General features: G+C 44.0%; 2 protein-coding genes across 3 annotated transcripts; one reads left to right on the forward strand and one right to left on the reverse strand.

The window, feature by feature from the left end:
• The first annotated feature begins 130 nt into the window (after window positions 1-130).
• On the forward strand, window positions 131-12,850 carry brd8b (bromodomain containing 8b). 2 transcript variants are annotated; one of them, XM_056439337.1, is made up of 19 exons: window positions 131-197; window positions 1,077-1,173; window positions 2,108-2,177; window positions 2,306-2,355; window positions 2,489-2,611; window positions 2,866-2,946; window positions 3,513-3,577; window positions 4,154-4,365; window positions 4,712-4,903; window positions 5,394-5,478; window positions 5,760-5,902; window positions 6,545-6,980; window positions 7,101-7,138; window positions 7,229-7,428; window positions 7,749-7,841; window positions 8,500-8,568; window positions 8,662-8,947; window positions 10,601-10,645; window positions 12,116-12,850. In XM_056439337.1, exons 1-19 carry the CDS (start codon window positions 179-181, stop codon window positions 12,173-12,175), a joined length of 2,364 nt encoding a protein of 787 aa, XP_056295312.1. In that variant the 5' UTR covers window positions 131-178; the 3' UTR covers window positions 12,176-12,850. The 2 variants fall into 2 exon arrangements, with proteins under 2 accessions (XP_056295312.1, XP_056295313.1); XM_056439338.1 differs by lacking the exon at window positions 10,601-10,645.
• Window positions 12,851-13,844: 994 nt separating this feature from the next.
• On the reverse strand, window positions 13,845-16,596 carry LOC130210094 (DNA damage-inducible transcript 4-like protein). The gene is made up of 3 exons (XM_056440076.1): window positions 16,573-16,596; window positions 16,210-16,468; window positions 13,845-14,576 (listed from the first exon to the last, which is right to left on the reverse strand). Exons 1-3 carry the CDS (start codon window positions 16,594-16,596, stop codon window positions 14,143-14,145), a joined length of 717 nt encoding a protein of 238 aa, XP_056296051.1. The 3' UTR covers window positions 13,845-14,142.
• Between the last annotated feature and the right edge of the window lie 1,345 nt (window positions 16,597-17,941).

A 17,941-nucleotide genomic window follows, 5' to 3' on the forward strand; every position in this document is an offset into this window, starting at 1 on the left:
TAATTTAAAAGAGTCCTGCTTCTTTGAAATCTAACTCAAACGCGCACTTTTAGATTTTGTTGTTCTACTGTACTGACTGCGAAGTATTTATGTGTTTTTTTTTTTTTTTTACCGTAACATGTGTGCACCACTAAATCCGTCCGGCGGAAGTCGTGCTCACGGCCTTCTCACAAAAGAAATGGCGAGCGGTATCGGCAGTGAGTAATATTTACAAAATCTTTCTGCATTTGGTCACCTTTGCACACATATATCAGTGAACAAACTTAAAATATTGCAGTTAATTAAGATTGGTTGAACCAAAGTCGTGTTTGTTGCACGAAACCACCGTTACGCCGAGTAGCGGTGTGTGTCTCGTGAATGTGTCCCCCGTAATCAACGCTACTAAGCTAACGTTACTGTTGCACTGTTTAGATATTTAGCTAACACTAAATGCAGCTTATATGCTCTTGTCTGGATAATTTGTATTACTTGTAACTGTTGCATTTAAGCCCCCGTATTGGTACCGAAAGAAAGATACAGTATCTAAACGCGACACAAGCGAATTACTGTAAACAATAAAGCTAACAGTAGCTAGCTGGCTAACTTTAAACAACAATACAATATAATAAAAATTCATACAAGATAACTGCTGGTTTTATGTTTATATCATTAATACATCACAGCCCGTGTGGTTATTGGGTTGTAATTGGAGAAAGGGGGCGTCATTTCGAGGAACTGGTATGAAGCCCATTAACAAAACAAAACACAAAACCTGAGGTTCAGAATCCGCTTTATTGGCCATGTACGTGTGCACATACATGACATTTGATTCCGGTTAAACGTACGCTCTCCTCGTACATGCATGTATTTCACAATATAACAGGATTAATATAAAAATGAAAGCAGAAGACAGCATAATAGCAACATGCATGTACAATATTTACATGCATGAAAACAGATGTTTTAATTCGAACATCTGTTTTCATCTGTTTAATTGCTAATTTTTGTGTCCTGAAACGAAGCGTTTCTGTTCAATAGCAACAAATACCCGTGGATGTGTGGTGACCTCACTGTATATCTGCATTCTGTATCCACAGAACACAAGATCCAGAATGTGGGACCAACAGAGCCCTGGTCCATCAGGGAGAAACTATGCCTGGCCTCCTCTGTTATGAGGAGTGGCGACCAAAACTGGTAAGAAACTAACCTACTCAACTACACAGGCAGAGGTCTGTCTGTGATATGAGCCCATCCATATGTTGGGCACCCAGGGCAGAAGTAACACAAGGAGTAGACCTATCAAAGAGATGTGCGTTTATATGGCATAGAAACAGAGCCTACTTTCTCCATGATATGGAAACAAATAATCAAGAATGACTGAGGTATTTGTTCCGGTTTATACACACTTGGATATACTTCACATTCAGAGCCTTGAGAAAGAGTACATTGGCTGTCATACATCATCTGGTTATGTCCATATTTTAGGACAATGGTTCTCAAATGGGGGTTTGTCAGATTTGTACAAAATCTATAAAAAATTAGCATCCTTTGAACAATAGTTATTCAATAAATATTCAATAAAGTATAAGTGCGAGTTTATAAATTTGAATTTTATATATTCTTTATTAAATCAGACACTGATGGCACAGCGCTGTGTTTCACATCTTTTTTAACCAAACATAATTTCTACTAGTTTCACAAGCGTTGCACTGGAAAAAAAGGTTGACACTGTTCTAGGACATGGGGCAAAACATACTAGTGTGTACTGTTAAATCTGTTAGTCCCAAGTCTCACCACTAGGGGTCCTGTTTGGGCAATTTATACGGTCTGGATGCTGACAGATAGCTCATGACTTCGACAACTAATAAGCAGATGGTAAGAGAAGACCAATATCTACCTGTGTATTTAAAAAGAAACAATGTCACATCGTACCCCTTTCATTTAAATAAGAATACTTTTGACAGCTACTGTGGCGCAGTGCTGCACACCATTTTAAATCAATAAACTGTGCCAATGCTCATATGAACGTGACTTTAATTTATTCCCAATACAAGTGCATTTCTTCAATTTCCTCATGAAGTAATTTTCTGATTGTCTTCTCAACAATCCGTCTTGATTCTGATTTCAGGGTGTCTGTAAGTAGAGCCATCAAGCCTTTCTCAGAGCCCGGCCGTCCTCCTGACTGGTTCTCCCAGAAGGTAAGAAACCTACAAACCTGCAAGTCATTTTCTCATTTTGTCTTCTGAGCAGATAACTAAGCCGAGTTCTACTCGGGCTGAGGCCAACATGTGCCTCAGGAATAACACGCTCTCTCTCTGTTCCTCAGCACTGTGCCTCACAATACTCTGAGCTGCTGGAGGCCACAGAAGCACCCAAGTCAGTGTTCTTAACACAGCGGCAAAAACCACTGTGCAGAATTATAATAATGTGTCGACACTTTTGTTTGTGAACGCAGGTAAAATATTTTTCGTGAGTTGACCTCATGTGTCGTTTCCCTCCCGTCCTGCAGGCGTAAGCGTGGTGAGAAGGGCGAGGTGGTGGAAACCATTGAAGATGTCATCGTGCGTAGGCTGACCACCGAGAGGATAGAGGAGCTGAAAAAACTGCTGCGAGACACACAAGAGCAGTACAGGTACAGACGCGCTTTGGGGTAGGGTCGTCGTGCCGCAACCGCAAGGTCGCCGGTTCCATCCCCAGCTGCTCCCCGGGTGCTTCACCGTAGACGCCGCTACGGGGAGCAATTCAGGGTTAAGTGTCTTGCTTAAGGACGCATCAACTGTATGTTTGTAAAATATGTAATATGAAGAACGTAATAAAGTTAAAGTTTTAAAATGCATTTGATGCGACACATGATTTTTAACCCGTCTGTGTATTCTGCTCTGACAGGAAGTTGAAGAAGGAGGTGGATCTGATCCAGACGGGTCACATGGACTCCCAGCTGAAGGAGCTGTGGACAGAGATCACACTGTGAGACTCTCATCGGTTCTTCTTTTTCATACAAAACAAAACAGATGCTAACATTGCAGAGCAAGATATGCCTGCTTGTTGAGAAACGGTGACGCAAAAAAATCGACTCAATTTCTTTTGGACTTTAATAACTTTGAGGATCATCTGACTTTTTATTCAACACCACCATGATGACAGAAATGTGCCAAAGAATAAATTCCCATAACCTCTTAGCTGCAGGTGGCCTTAATGCTGCTGCAGCATGGGGATATGCTCCACATCACATGCTACATGTCTTGTACAGGCGGCTATCTCGTAAATACTTATCTAAAATCCCCTCTTATTTATATATATATATAGTGCACTACATTTTTCCTGGGCCATTTTATTTGTCTGATTTTAAATGTGTGCGAGTCCCCTTTCAAACTCAACAGTGGAACAATTCCGATTCCATAACGCAGAGCGTTGCTTTCCATAGATGCAAAAAAACAAACATGTGTGACTCAGCGTCTGTGTCTTGAGTGTCGGAGGTCTTCATTCATCTATTTATTCTTTTAAATCTGTGATTTTGTTCTTCCCAACCTCAGAAAGAAGACGCAGGCTGAGGAGGAAGCGGAACAGAAGAGGAAAGCCACAGAAACGGCGTACCAAGGTAGGGTGGGTCCGATGAACTGCGTCGGGAAACGTTAAACGCCCGGGGATCTCGTGAGCAACGTCGGAGTCGGAAGTCAAAAACACATTTGTTGTTCACGGTGTGAGCGCTTTACAAACGGGATGTCGTCTATCGAGATGAACGTTCCCTAAACGCAGTGTTGTGGGGTTTCCCGACATGTTTGTGTAGAACTTCCGACGCATCGCTCTTTAGGTGAAGGATTGACGCCATTCTACGTGTAACATTTGCGAAATAGTACGTAAACATTTCTCTTCCAGTCGGGACGTTCCCAGTCCAAATGCAGCGAATCTGAAACCACGAGAACACTTCTCTCTGTCCTGCCCTGGGAATATTTGTTTTAATTTGTTTTATTTGTTAAGACGAGGGACCGTTTCTCTGCTTTGGGTCGACGTGGCCGAGCTTTTACGGGACGGGATGCCTTTCTCTTAATTTATTTGCTGCAGTTTTTTTCTTTTTTTTCAGATTCCCTGAAAGAGAGAGGAAAAAAAGAATGCTTTCAAACCAAAAAACTATTAATATATTCTCTCTCTCTCTGATTCTCTCTCTCCGTCGCAGCTCGCCAGGCGCTGAAAAACACGCCCAAGCGTCAGCCCAGCGTCACTGTCCGCTCTCCTCTGGGTGCCAGCCCCCCCGCCGTGGACCCTCTGGCTGACTCTTTGGTCCCCGCGACGCCCATGGATACAGGCGCTGTCGTCTCCAACGACACCACCACCACCACCATCATCACCACCACCACCACCCCCCCCACCACCACCACCCACTCAGTGGTAAGAACTTCCTCTTATAGAGCAGTGTTTGCCTTGCATGTCGTAGTGATGAGATGCCACAGTAATACAGACGTAAATATATGTTGTCAGGTTTTTCTTTATTTATTATGCAAAGAATTTCACAATCACCTGAAGTTTAATTCAGGCTTCACTGTAGTCGATTTAGAGGCTGTCGCATTAAAATCCCCCAAAAGTACCCATCCATCCCCCATTTTAGTTTTTGGTCTCATTATAAGTCAGCGGAGAAAGTTCACCTCACACTGTGGTGGTTTTGGCGCCTCGTTGAGATGCTTCAGCTCACTGTGCTCAACCGGTTATTCCCCCTCACCCCCCCCCCCCTCTCCAGGCCCAGGGGGTCGCAGCGTTTCTCCCGGCGACGGACGCTCCAGGCCCGGGACCCAAAGACGGAGGCGTGGCCGCTCAAGTAGACGACTCGCCGCAGAAGAGGCTCCTGACCCAGAAGACCACGCCCCCGCCCTCCCCTCTGCTGTCGGAGCTGCTGAAGAAAGGCAGCCTCATCCCGGCCAGCCCCAGCCTGGTAAGAGTCCGGTCGGATCGGAAAAACCTCGAACTACAAGAGTGCAGAGAATTAAAACGGGATATGACGTCAGACGAGGCTGCAAGACTCGGTTGTTAACGCCTCAAAAGAAATACACCGCAAATGCCAATTTATAGAATGCCAGTATAATCTTACATTTTCAATGTCAGCCATTTGGTATTCCATTTGAACGTCTGCTGGTGAAGCTACATGAGCATATGGAGGATTGTCTCTGCATCTTTTATTATTTTACCTGACAGTCTTTTGGATATCGCCACATGTTCTAATATCAACATTGTCAGAGTTTATATCTTTATCAGATATTTACATGCGTTCATTCATTCGATGCTTTGGTGACTTTTCTTTTTCAGACTAACAGACGGGTCAATATTCAGATTTAATGTCGATGTTTTTACTTTCCCCGTCACAACGGGTCTAAAACGTCGTCGCGATTCTGGATTAAAACCTTTTCTCAATTTGTTGATGCCAGGTTGGGGAGGGAGACTCGATTGGAAGCCTCACCAATGGAGTTCAGGCAGCCACCGCCTTGCCACCTGGCCATGAGGTCATCACAGGTAGATACACTCTGCATCGCTGACTGCCTGCTCACAGATACACGTGGTCCCGTGGAAGGAGCTTCACCTCTACAGTAGATAAAGAGACTGGGTTCAGACCTAATCATGACTTGCACTTTTTCTCTCTCTCTCTCTGTGTGTGTGTGTGTGTGTGTGTGTGTGTGTGTGTGTGTGTGTGTGTGTGTGTGTGTGTGTGTGTGTGTGTGTGTGTGTGTGTGTGTGTGTGTGTGTGTGTGTGTGTGTGTGTGTGTGTGTGTGTGTGCGTGTGCGTGTGCACACAGAGGTTGAAGCGGATGCTGCGGTGAAGGTGGAGCTCGGTGAAGAGGCGGGGTTAGTGGAAGAGGACCTCGTAGCGGTGTCCTACATGGGAGACGAGTTGGACCTGGCGACGGTGGGAGACATCATCGCCATCATAGAGGAAAAGGTGGGTTAATAATAATACATAACATTTCTATAGCGCTTTTCATAATTCTCAAAGACGCTTTACAACACATAATTTAAAAAATCCTAAAAGCTATGCATTAAAAATTACAATAAAAACAAACGATAAAAGCAAATAAGAACGTTCAGAGCACACAATCACACATTAAAAGCAGTTTTGAACAGGTGGGTTTTGATTAGTGATTTAAACGATGAGAGTTACAAGTTTACGTGAAGCGGCAAGAATGACCAGATGATCAGAGCCGGCTGCCTTTTTTATTCATGTTAATTGGAGAGAGTGTGTGTGTGTGTGTGTTTGACTTAAGTGAGTGACTGTGACGCCTCATAGAATCACATTAGCGCACCACAATGTAAAGGAGTGATGCAGCAACCTGCAGGAATAAAACACTCGCGGTCCAGATTTGTTATTTCCTAAACACCAAATAAAGTATGAAATTCACTCCATCAATATCTCAGGGTCACGGAGTCATGCGTGTGGACCTGCAGGTACGGCCTTATGTAACAACAACTACGTTTAAAATCCTCGTGGCTTTGGCCTAGTTCCATCTTTCCGGTCTCGTTCCTTCCCTCCTTCTGTCTCGTTCCTTCCCTCCTTCTGTCTCGGTCCTTCCCTCCTTCACCCCAGGTCGACGACTCCGTGGAGGCGTTGGATGCAGCCGCAGTGGAAGCGGCGCTCTCCTTGTGCGAAGAGGCCGTCTCGGAGGGACACACCCTCCCCGGCCCCTGGGAGACGCAGGAGCTGAAGGCTTCGGACCCGGCGCCCGCCGTCCAGGACTCCTCCGATCCCGCTCCGGAGCCTCCGGATGCGGCCGCCGCCGCGTCGGCCCCGAGTCCCGCAGCCGCGGAGACGCAGGGTCACGCGGAAGCCGAGCGGGAGCAACAGCTCAAGGGGAACTGCGAGGGACCCGAAGTAACAGGAAGTGATGTCGCCTCGGACGACGGCGCAACGGGAAGCGAGGTGACGGAGGAGGGGGCGGCGTCGGGGAAGGAGGCCGCCGAGGCGACGGTCAAGAGCGAGGGAGAGGAGTGGAGCCAGCCGGAGCCCAACCCACCGTGCCTGGGTGGGTGCTGACACGCACACACACGCACACACACACACACACACACACACACAAATAACCTGCTGATATATATATATATATATATATATTTATAATCCTCTTCTCATTTCTGTTACACAGACTCTGAGGACAGCTCTGTCTCTGGGAAAGAGTCCAAGGTAACACACACACATGCACACACACACACACACACTCAACCTCAACAGTTGTTTGACTCAATGTGTGTGTGTGCGTGTTCTTGAACCCAGGAGGTGAAGGAGGAGGAGGCGGGAAGCGAGGGCTACCCAGAAGAAGGGATGGAGCTGAAGGAGGAGTGCGGGGAGGGGGAGGGGCCCTACCTGTCGGAGGTGGAGCGGGCGGCCAGCGAGAGTGAAGACGGCTACGGCCCGCCCTCTCAGCGCTACACGGCGGACTCCCTGGCCAGCAGCCCGGCCTCGTCTTCACAGCTGTAGGTGTCCGTGTGTGTGTGTGTGTGTGTGTGTGTGTGTGTGTGTGTGTGTTCACGGTTGCAGAAAAAGGACGCGATGATATTGTCATAATAATCAATTTTTCGAATGGGTAATATGTGGTGGGGAAGTGGTTAGTTTAAATCCAGGCGTGTCCTGAGCTTGGCTTGCCTGCATCATGGGTCATGACCTCTAAATCATTTTTAGGACAATCTGCTGACATGGCGGTTCTAACAGCGCATGCTTTTGTCTCCGTTCCGTCTTCGCTTCCTCCCTCACTCTCTCTCTCTCTCTCTCACTCTTTCTCTCTCTCTTGCGTCAGCTCCACATGCGGCGAGGACCAGGAGGCCGTGCAGGCCCAGAAGATCTGGAAGAAAGCCATCATGCTGGTGTGGAGAGCCGCAGCCAACCACAGGTGGAGCTTCTCGGGACCGTCGGCACTGAATCAAAGTCTCCGTCGGCCAAAAGCACTTCAGCTGTAGTGCCGCGCATTTAAGGGTCGTCGCCTGAGGAGCCGTTCCATAGGAGACCTCCAGGTTTATAAACACCGGGGCCATGAGAGCTACGCCAGCAGCGCAACAATATATATCTCTATTCTCCCATAAATGTCATCGTCCAACAAGACTGTAGTAAATCAATGTGTTTCGTTTTATCTCATCGTCAAAACATTCCCACATTCCCAGAAACAACACCACGGTGTCTTCAATCATATCTACAGGCCAAATTCTATCAACAAATTATTTCTGTATGTTTTCTTTCTTCCCTGAATTTCGTGACAAGAATAATTTGAGTCGTGGCCGAGGTCCAATAGCAGCCAAATATCTATGAAACCAGCACATGAATGAGTGGGACAACAGTTTATCTTCTACGAGTTGTTTATTCAGCATTTTGTTGTTGCTTTTTGTGCTTTTTTAATTTCAAATACTGGAATTTTAACACACGTAAAACATTTTTTTACGACTGACAATAAAAATGAATTTACTGGAGACCACTGCAGAGAAAAATCCTCTCCCCCAACAGTTAAAGGAAACCAAATATTTGTTTACAATTTCGTGACTTCCTGTGTCTCTCAGGTACGCCAGCGTCTTCCTGCAGCCGGTGTCGGATGACATCGCCCCGGGTTACCACAGCATCGTACACAGGTCAGAACACACACACACACACACACACGCTCTCGCTCACATCCTTCATCCGAAATACCACTTTAGACATTTATTAATCGCCCCCGCTCCCAGACCCATGGACCTGTCGGCCATCAAGAAGAACATCGAGTCCGGCGTGATCCGCACCACGGCCGAGTTCCAGCGCGACATCATGCTGATGTTCCAGAACGCCGTCATGTACAACTCGTCGGACCACGACGTGTACCACATGGCGCTGGAGATGCAGCGCGACGTCCTGGAGCACGTGCAGCAGTTCCTCGCCACGCAGCTCATCATGCAGACGTCGGAGAGCGCCATCTCCGCCAAGAGCCTCCGCGGCCGGGAGGGGAACCGTAAGCCGGGGGAGCCGGCCGAGAAGGTGGGTTGGGCGACTTGTTGGGGGACGAATTAGGACTCCCTAAAAAAAGTCTGTCGGCGTCTCGGTTCTGACGGAGCGCTCAATAAACCTCCAAATATGTCATCGGGGGACTATTTTATCTATTTTGCTCTGAGACTTTCTCGTGACTGATGCGTCCAACCCTCAAGTTGAACACCGGTGACGATGAGGAGGAGCGTAGTTCTGTATCTTATGTTTCGGAAGAAAAATATATATAAAATTATACTAAATGTACACTTGGAAAAAAAAGAGAAATGGTGTTTCTACAGTGAGAGATGTAGCGCATCGGTTTACTCTCTATAGAATCGCTCAGGGAAATGTCCCCGGGCCCTTAGCCTTGTGACAACGGGGCCTCCGGAACAAGATATTTGAATCGCCCACCTATACGGAGTGATCTCAGGGAAGGTCGGAGACGGGACGGTTATTATTCTAATAGTTCTAAAAGCTTTATTTATGAAATGGCGTATTCTTTTTAAATGTCTTGTTTTTCGAGCTTGTTGATAGGCTGACGGGTTGACCTATTCTTTTGGAGGGATTTCTTTTTTTTAATCAAAAAATGTCTCAAAGGATAGCCGGCTAACGCTCTACATGTCTTAATTGACCATGATTACCGATGTTTATGTCCGTGGAACTATTTGAATGGATTAAGAGCATCATGATCATCATCATCATCGCCTTTGGATCGACTGCTCTGTATCTAATATCTCTTTTATTTTTATGCTGTATCATTTAGACGTTGTATACTTGCTCCTCAGAGGCTGTTGTGTGCTCTCTCCATCAATGTGGGACAATTTACTCCTGTGAATAAAACTAACTTGAACTGCTTAAACTTCTAGGAGGAACAGTTTCTCTCTTGATTATTACATCGAACGACATGGAGCACCTGTTGGGTCCTTTTGTTTATGAATTTAAAGAAGTTCTGTCGAACCTTTTTGGAACCAAAGCTTCGATGTCTCATGAGGATCACATTGCATTTCATATTCATTTGTGCGTGTGAGTGTGTGTGTGTGTGTGTGTGTGTGTGTGTGTAAAAGATAGCCATGAATAAATTGCTACATTTGTAAATATAAATAAATACACACATCAATACATATGAATATTAATATAGTTGCTATTAATATTTTACTTTTTTATATTTTATTTTTTCTTCTCATTGATATTAATAACAATAATAATAATTTATCGAAAAAATTAATTTATCTATATAGATATAGATATATATAGATATATATACAAATTTAGTAATTTATTCATATATATATATATGCTATTAATGCTGTCAGATATCCATGAATAAATGACTAAATTTGTAAAAATAAATAAATACACACATCAATACATATGAATATTAATATAGTTGCTATTAATATTTAGCTTTTTTATATTTTATTATTTATTATCTCATTGATATTAATAACGTGTGTGTGTGTGTGTGTGGTTTGAGACTTAAAGATGGCGGCTTGTCTACGTCTGTGTGTAGCTATCTCACTGTGTGTAGTTGTGTGTGTGTAGTTGTGTGTGTACGCTCGTTCCTCGGCGCTCTTCTGTGTGCGACGCAGACTTGTATGAAACCTGCCTTCTCACGCTCGCGTGTGTTCTTCTCTCTTTCTCCCTCCGATGTTTGTCCTCCTCCAGGACAGTGTCCCAATGGCCTCTCCTGCTTTCCTTCTCTCTCTCTTTGTAAGTATTCAGGTTCTCTTTCCAGATTTCACCAGAACCGGGCCACGCTAAAGCAAACACACACACACACACATTGTCACACACTCATTTCTCTCTCTCTCTCTGGTTAAGTTCAACTTTAGCGGCATTAAAGGAAGCTAAAAATATCGAGGAAGTTCTTATTCGAGGCAATAAAATGCACCACAAAGTACACAATCTTTGTGTTTTATTCTCCTTTCCGAGAGCATTAAACAAATCCTCGCGTGTAGAGACCCATGAAAACATCCTGACGTCATAAGATGGAGCACGAGGTCAGAGGTCACTTACAAACGCTGACGCTGCACATGAAGGGAGCTGCGTGAAGATGGCTTGTTACTGTTTATTACACTTTACACTTTCCTAAAAACATCAAACCAAAGCAATTTCTCTTGTATTGTAAGTTAAAGTGATTTAAAGCCTCTGACAGAGTTATTGTTAGAAAGAAAACACAAAGTTGATGAGTAATAACTCGTCAGCTGTGTGCTTTGATCAGATTCGACGGCTTCACACGTTTTCCTGACTCCTGATTGGTTCGCAGTCGGCCTCCGTTACGGATTTAAAGCACTCGGAAGATACGGAATATTTTTAGTCGTTTATTGACCGGTGGGAAACTTACTCAGCGAGGCACTGAAGTAAGTGACCACTCTTCTTTTTTAATATATATATTTTTTAAACCGAGTCACGGTCCAGAAGAGGGAAAACATGCGTCATACTTCCTGAAGATGCCGTAACCCCGTCGGACTCCATCCCTCATCACGGCCTTCTCAAAAAGAAGACGGCGTTTAGTGTTTGACTTTTGTTTCAAACTTGACGTGTGAAACTTTTTGTCTTCTTTTTTTTGTCCTCTTTGTTGAACGTACTTATCTCGTCGGTCAGGCGCCGACCTCGAAAGGTAATAAACTCATTTAGTCTCACGGAAGAAGAAGAAGAAACCGACTCAAAGGCCCCTTTGTCTCCAACAGCTTCTCACACACCTCTGGACACACTGACCTCGTCACCCTCGTAAACTTTAAGTTCTGTTTTGACACACACACACACACAGGATCCCGTCACCTTTCATCCCCCGAGCTTCCGGCGACCTTCAGGTTAACGACCCCGTGTCGTGTTTCTCTGTTTACGTGTGGTCGTCCGTGTCTTTTGCATGTTCTAATTTCTTTTCTCCTTTTCTTTTGAATTCTTCCTCCATTTCTTTTTTTCTTTTTTTAAACATATGTATTATTTCAACCATCGTGTTTTTTTATTTGTTCTGTTCTTCATTTGGAGAGGAAGCCTTCCGAGGTGGACTTTTTTTTGGGTTGTTGTGCGGAAAGCGCAATGGTGTGAGGAGGCCTGACGCTGGGCCTCCCTTCGCGCTGGCCATCTGACCTTTGACCTTTACACCCGTATGTGAATTCGCCGTCTCTTTTTTTCTTCCCCCCCCCCCTCTTTCTCCTGCCTGTCTCTGTGCTGCAGGACGGGGGCACTAGAGGTCGCCGGAGTGCCATGGAGGCCGACCTCAAAATGAAGAAATAGACTTGAGATTTCAGAGAGCTGGAGGAGGTGAAGACTGAATGGTCCCTTTGCTTGTTTTCTGAGGAGGACTGTGCAGTCTCTGTGTGTGCTCTGCTGACGCGGACGGAGAGATGAAGGACTAAACAAAAAAATAGAAAAGACCATTTTCACCAGCAAAAGTTTATCCGGGATCAAATGATGAAGATGAGCTCCACTCGCCAGATTTGATCACGTTGAATCGTGTACGAGTGACCGGCACCGAGCTGCGCCCGGCTGAAAAGACACTGGACGACAACAACAACAACAACCAGATGGTGAATCATAATGTAAAGTTCCACTATTTCCAGAACTACTAGCGCTGCATGTTGGTCCGTGGTCGCTGTGAAAAAGTTCTGCAAATCTATCACAAATCTTTACGACTGGATTGTCTTTCTAAATTTAAGAACATCTGATGTCCCGAGACTTTTACCAGTGTTTGGTTTCGCTTGTTTCGGCCCGTTAACGGCAAATGACGTACGTTACACGTGTTTTGAAGTTTCACGACCTCGGATCTTGAAGACGATGGAACCGGCCATCGTGAATCGACCTTATAACGGAACGTAAACACATGCTTAAGAAGCGTAATCGGTGCGTGTTCTTTCATCAGCTACGGCCCGGTTTCAATCTCTTTGCATTAAAGTACACTTGTGCATCTGATTTATTGTTTTCCCAAAGTTCAAAACGCAAGCAAAGCGGTCTTGGAAACTTGAATGCATATCTTTTTTTTGTTTTACATGTAAAAAGATCACCGTTTGCCAGCAGACTTTCAAAATGTCAAATGCCGGAGTGTCCTTGAAAGCACCGTGAGCGTTTTCAAAACAGTTCAGACCAATTCCTTCTGAGCACAGACACACTTTTTCACACGATCGATCACCTTGAACCTCAAAGCGATGCGGCTCGTTGGTGAAATGAATGGATACCAATCGCTGCCTTTTTAGAGGTAGAGAATCGTTAAAAGTAAACGATGTTTTGTAAACTAGTTGGCTGTCGTGTTTCCCTGAGTGTCGATGAAACGTGGGGTTTGTTGTGTTGGTGCAGGTAGCCTCGAACGTGTTTGCGTCATGTTTCAAGTTTCAAGTCTTTAGAGGAGTGCAAAGACTAGTTGTACCTGTGAGATGGAGCGTGTAGTTGTTTTTGTGGAGATGATACATGTATCATGTCTTCTGTTGTACATTTGTTAAATAAAGATTTGATCTAAATCAAAAACCATAGTTGCGTATTTGCTTTAGATTAGTTTAGTCATCTTAATCTACCACATTCAAACTAATATTTCCCCCTGAAACGTAAAGCGGTTTGTCAAAATATCGGCTTTATGTACATATAGAATGCTCTGATCAGGGTTCGTACGGTCATGGAATAAAAAAAGGTTATTTCCAGGCCTGGAAAAGTTCTTGAAAAGAAAGGATAAAGTTTTGAAATTCCTGGAAATGTGTTATATTGATATTCATTTACGCAGTTTATTTTATAAGAATACACATTTATTCTTTTAATCAAACTATTGTCATTTAAGGTATATACCGAGATTTCAAATGTTTGGTCATGGAAAAAAGGTTTAAAGTTATGAAAAAGTAATTGGTCAACATGTGTATGAACCCCGTCTTATGTACACAGTGTGTGTATGTATACTTCAAATGCAAGCAATAGCCAGAAATAGTGGTGAACATTTAATTTTTTTAACAATTTTATAAATATATTTTAAAAAAGTACAGCACAATTCAGGAATGAGACCCGCCCGATCCTGGAAGGAAGCTTATCGACATTTTAACATTCATCCATTCTGTGCAAAAAAATACTGTGTTCAACTGGTTGGACTTCCTGCTCCGAGCCAGACATTCATACAGGAAAAAAACAATCCATATTATTGAGATAGAAAATAGAAACGTAGCAAAACTCCAGTGCATGAAATTGAGAAACAACAACAACAAAGATGTTGAAACAGGTGTGAGACTCTAGTTGAAGTCGTGGATGACGGGGCTGGCGGAGGAGTAGAGCTTCCGCTTCACCAGCCGGTACTCCGGCCTCAGCTTCAGCACCTTGTGGCTCTCGAACATGGTCTTGAGCGCCGGCCAGCCGCCGTCCCGCTCCGCCCTGAAGATCACGGACAGTTCGAAGGTCGGGGTGACGCTGGGGTCCAGGAGGACGCCCCCTGCTGGCGTCAGGCCGTCTTTGCCGTCCACATAGACTTTGATGGAGGCGCCCCGGAGGCCGCACGGCTCGTCGGCGGCGGAGCGCACCACGTCGCGGCCGACCCGGGCCGTCATCTGGCGGGGCAGCAGCAGCACCCGGCAGTGGAGGGCGGACGCTTTGGCCTCCGTGAGGCAGAGCTCGATCTGGCGGCTCACGTCCCGCTGCAGGAGCCACTCTCCGGGCTCCATGTTGGCGACTGGAGACGGACAGCAGAGGCGTTAGGATACAGACACTTTATATTCACTTTCATAAGATTGACTGACAGTAAACATGACAAATGCAAGTGAAACATAACTATAAAGAAGGAATATGATATTCTATATTCACATAATCATGTGATACCTGTCTAAAATAGACGAGTCATCAGATGAAAAGGTCTGACATCAGTTCATGGTCCTCACAGACCACTCAGGCACGTGCACAGATGGACCCCTAGTGGTGCTCAAGCACCAGCCCTTTTGCCCTGGATGAGAAAAGTGCCCTTTTTGCTGGAGCCCACTTTTGTTCTTCATTAATAAGTATTTAAGAATTAAAAAAAATAGTCTGTCATCAAGTCCTCCCAAATGTGTTTGGATATCTGTCGGGGCATTTATTGGAGTTCTTGTGAGAATTTCGCCCCGACATGCTCCGCGGCGTTCACGAGCCCCAGCCGCGCCCCCGCCGCGCCCCTCCCTCCTCCTCCACTTAGTGCTCGCGCAGTGCTCCTCGCGCCACCAAACGGGTGCACCTCCTTCTCCTCTGACCCGCAGCACCAGACACACAGGTCATGAGTCATGACGGTGTTTGTCCGCTGACGTTGTTTGGTGATAAATTAACCACTACTGAAAATATTACGTCACAACTGGTCCGACGTTTCCTAAAAAAAAAAAAAAATCCCGAAATCCGTGATTTCAAAGCCTAGTCCAGCTGTTTACTGACGTCATGTTTGAGAGAGAGAGAAATAGAGAGAGATCTGTTTTATAAATGCCATTTAGACAATTTCGATAGTATGTTGAATTTATTAATTCATTTTTATAAATGTCACAATAATTCACAGCTAGAACAGAGCAGCTAAACTATGCTAACAATAGCTCTCGGTGTCATGCTATCCATGTGCCACATTGTTTTATGTGGTATGTTTCTCTTTGTTTTGTCTGTTCCAGTTTTACAAAGATCAATCTTGTATGAGTAATTGCAGAGGGTGAAAAGAGTAAACGCAAGAAAAAACAACACCTGTAATAGCTTCTTACTAACCAAGAGTGATGTAATGTTAGGAAATATCAGATTGAGGCCTTATAACGTTTTTACAGAAGTTTTATATTTCCCGGCATGACCGAACGGTCGAGGTTAGTACGTTGTTTATATGGCATTTTTCGCTCCTATTATTTTGTAAATGAAAATATATTGTAATTGTTAATAGAAAACATGTCATTTTGTTCAACTCTCATGTCTTCTCACGACACAATGTGTTTCAAGTGTTGCTAGCAACCAACTCCTTAACTTGGAAAAATCATTTTGGCGATGGGTGCCCTTTTTTGGGGGGTTTGAGCACCTGCCCCCCAAAATGTCTGTGCACGTGCCTGCAAGTGAAACATAACTATAAAGAAGGAATATGATATTCTATATTCACATAATCATGTGATACCTGTCTAAAATAGACGAGTCATCAGATTAAAAGGTCTGACGTCAGTTCATGGTCCTCAGACAGACCACTGGATGTGTTCTTCCGCCACATTATATAGTTCTAAAGTTACGATTGCGGTCACTACTTATCCACTGTGTTTGTATTATAATAATGGGCATAATTGTCTTTTTAAAAAATAGATGTTTAACTTTTCTGAACGACTCACCAGGCGGGTTGCTCTCCCTCTCGTCGCAGCTGTCGACGCTCCCCCGCCGGGCTGCGCTCGTCTGTCGGCCCGGCGACGCAAACTGGAGGAAATACTTCCCGATCATCTCGACCACGCTGTCGTCCTCCGCCGGTTCGGGCGGTCCGTGTCCGGAGACCTGCGCCGCGGTGTGGACAGTCTCGCTTTCCGTTGGTCGCGCTTCGGTGTTTCCATGGAACAACTGATGTCCAGCTTGCAGCGGTGAGCCGGGCGCGCGCGGCTTTTATACGGGGAAAGGTGCGAGCGCGTTGCATCAGCTGAGCGAACCTCGCGTCAAGGGGGCGTGGCCTACCGGAGGCAATCGAGAAGGTTCCGCGATCTGACGCGCGGCGACGGCTCACGCAACATGTCCAGGCATTGCACCTGAGGACGAGCGCTGAATGCTGAACACCAGGAGTGGGATTTAATACGACCCTCTATAAGAGTTAACTAATATAATGTTACTAATATTCATAGTGACATGTTGGAATATCACTTTAACTTAGTAAAGTCCACAAGTCTTTGGGACAAATAAAGGAATATCATTTCATATCATATCAAGTCACGTGGCCATGTTGAACGCTGTTATCTCCATCCACCAGCGGGCCTCTTCACGTTGGAAAACATTAATTGTGTGTAACTCAGCAAAAACATCGTTGTATCTGACTTTTATTCCTATAATTGTTAGTAAAGTGTATTTATATTGCACTTATCACAGACATCGGGTCACAAAGTGCAGTATAGTAGTCAAATAAAACTATTTAGCAATAACAGGCCATGACATAAACAGTTAAGAACAAAGTAAAATTCACAGTAAAGGATGGGGCTGTATATCACGCTTATGATTACCATTTACAAAAATAGACACTTAAAAATATCATATCTGAAAATAATGCTTAGTATTTATCACAATATTTATGCTTTTTTAACTTTACAAAAGTTGTAATTCATTGAACCACACTTTTTTTAAAATAATTATTTATTTTATATAGTGTAGTAAAAACAGGTGCAGACAAGCACATGAACACAACTAAAGAAATCATACAACAGAAACAAAGTAGACAAAATATGTTATTAGTATAACACATAAGTAAATCATTTTATTCCATGTGTCCAAAATGTGTGGATCTAAATGTTATTTTTTTTAAACATGACATTTTTCGATTTTAATTATGATCCAAAACTTATATTTAAACGTTTATTTTTGCATATATAATAACAGTGAACCACCTTTATTGCTTTAAAGTTTCTTCAATAAATGATGATCAATACTATTTTCTGATATGTAATACCTGTATTGGCTATATTAAACAGTTATAAATATATAGTCTTCTTCCTTTCCCACTGCTCTTCGACTGTGTCCTAAACTTGCCGTAAGGTTTTAGACCAACTGAATTTTGTGATACATCTTCAATGTCTTAAGAGAAATAGTATGGGCCAATATACAATAATTACTTGTATTAATAATTATACTAAAGTAGAAAACATTCAAAGGGACATTTTGCAATTGTGAGAATTGTAATGCAGGACGTTTACATAGAGAGAACATTACATTTGGGTTTTATTTTTGAGGACTTCCATCACTGGATAAATGATATGAAACTGTTCAGTTGAAAAATATTCTGTAGGTCATACATGATGTGTGTGAGTAAAAATAAATGTGCTTTGGACGTATAAAAGATGATAACCTCTTGATCTTCATACGCTGCTAAAC

This window comes from Pseudoliparis swirei, chromosome 19 (assembly GCF_029220125.1).
Source record: "Pseudoliparis swirei isolate HS2019 ecotype Mariana Trench chromosome 19, NWPU_hadal_v1, whole genome shotgun sequence".
Lineage (NCBI taxonomy): Eukaryota > Metazoa > Chordata > Actinopteri > Perciformes > Liparidae > Pseudoliparis > Pseudoliparis swirei.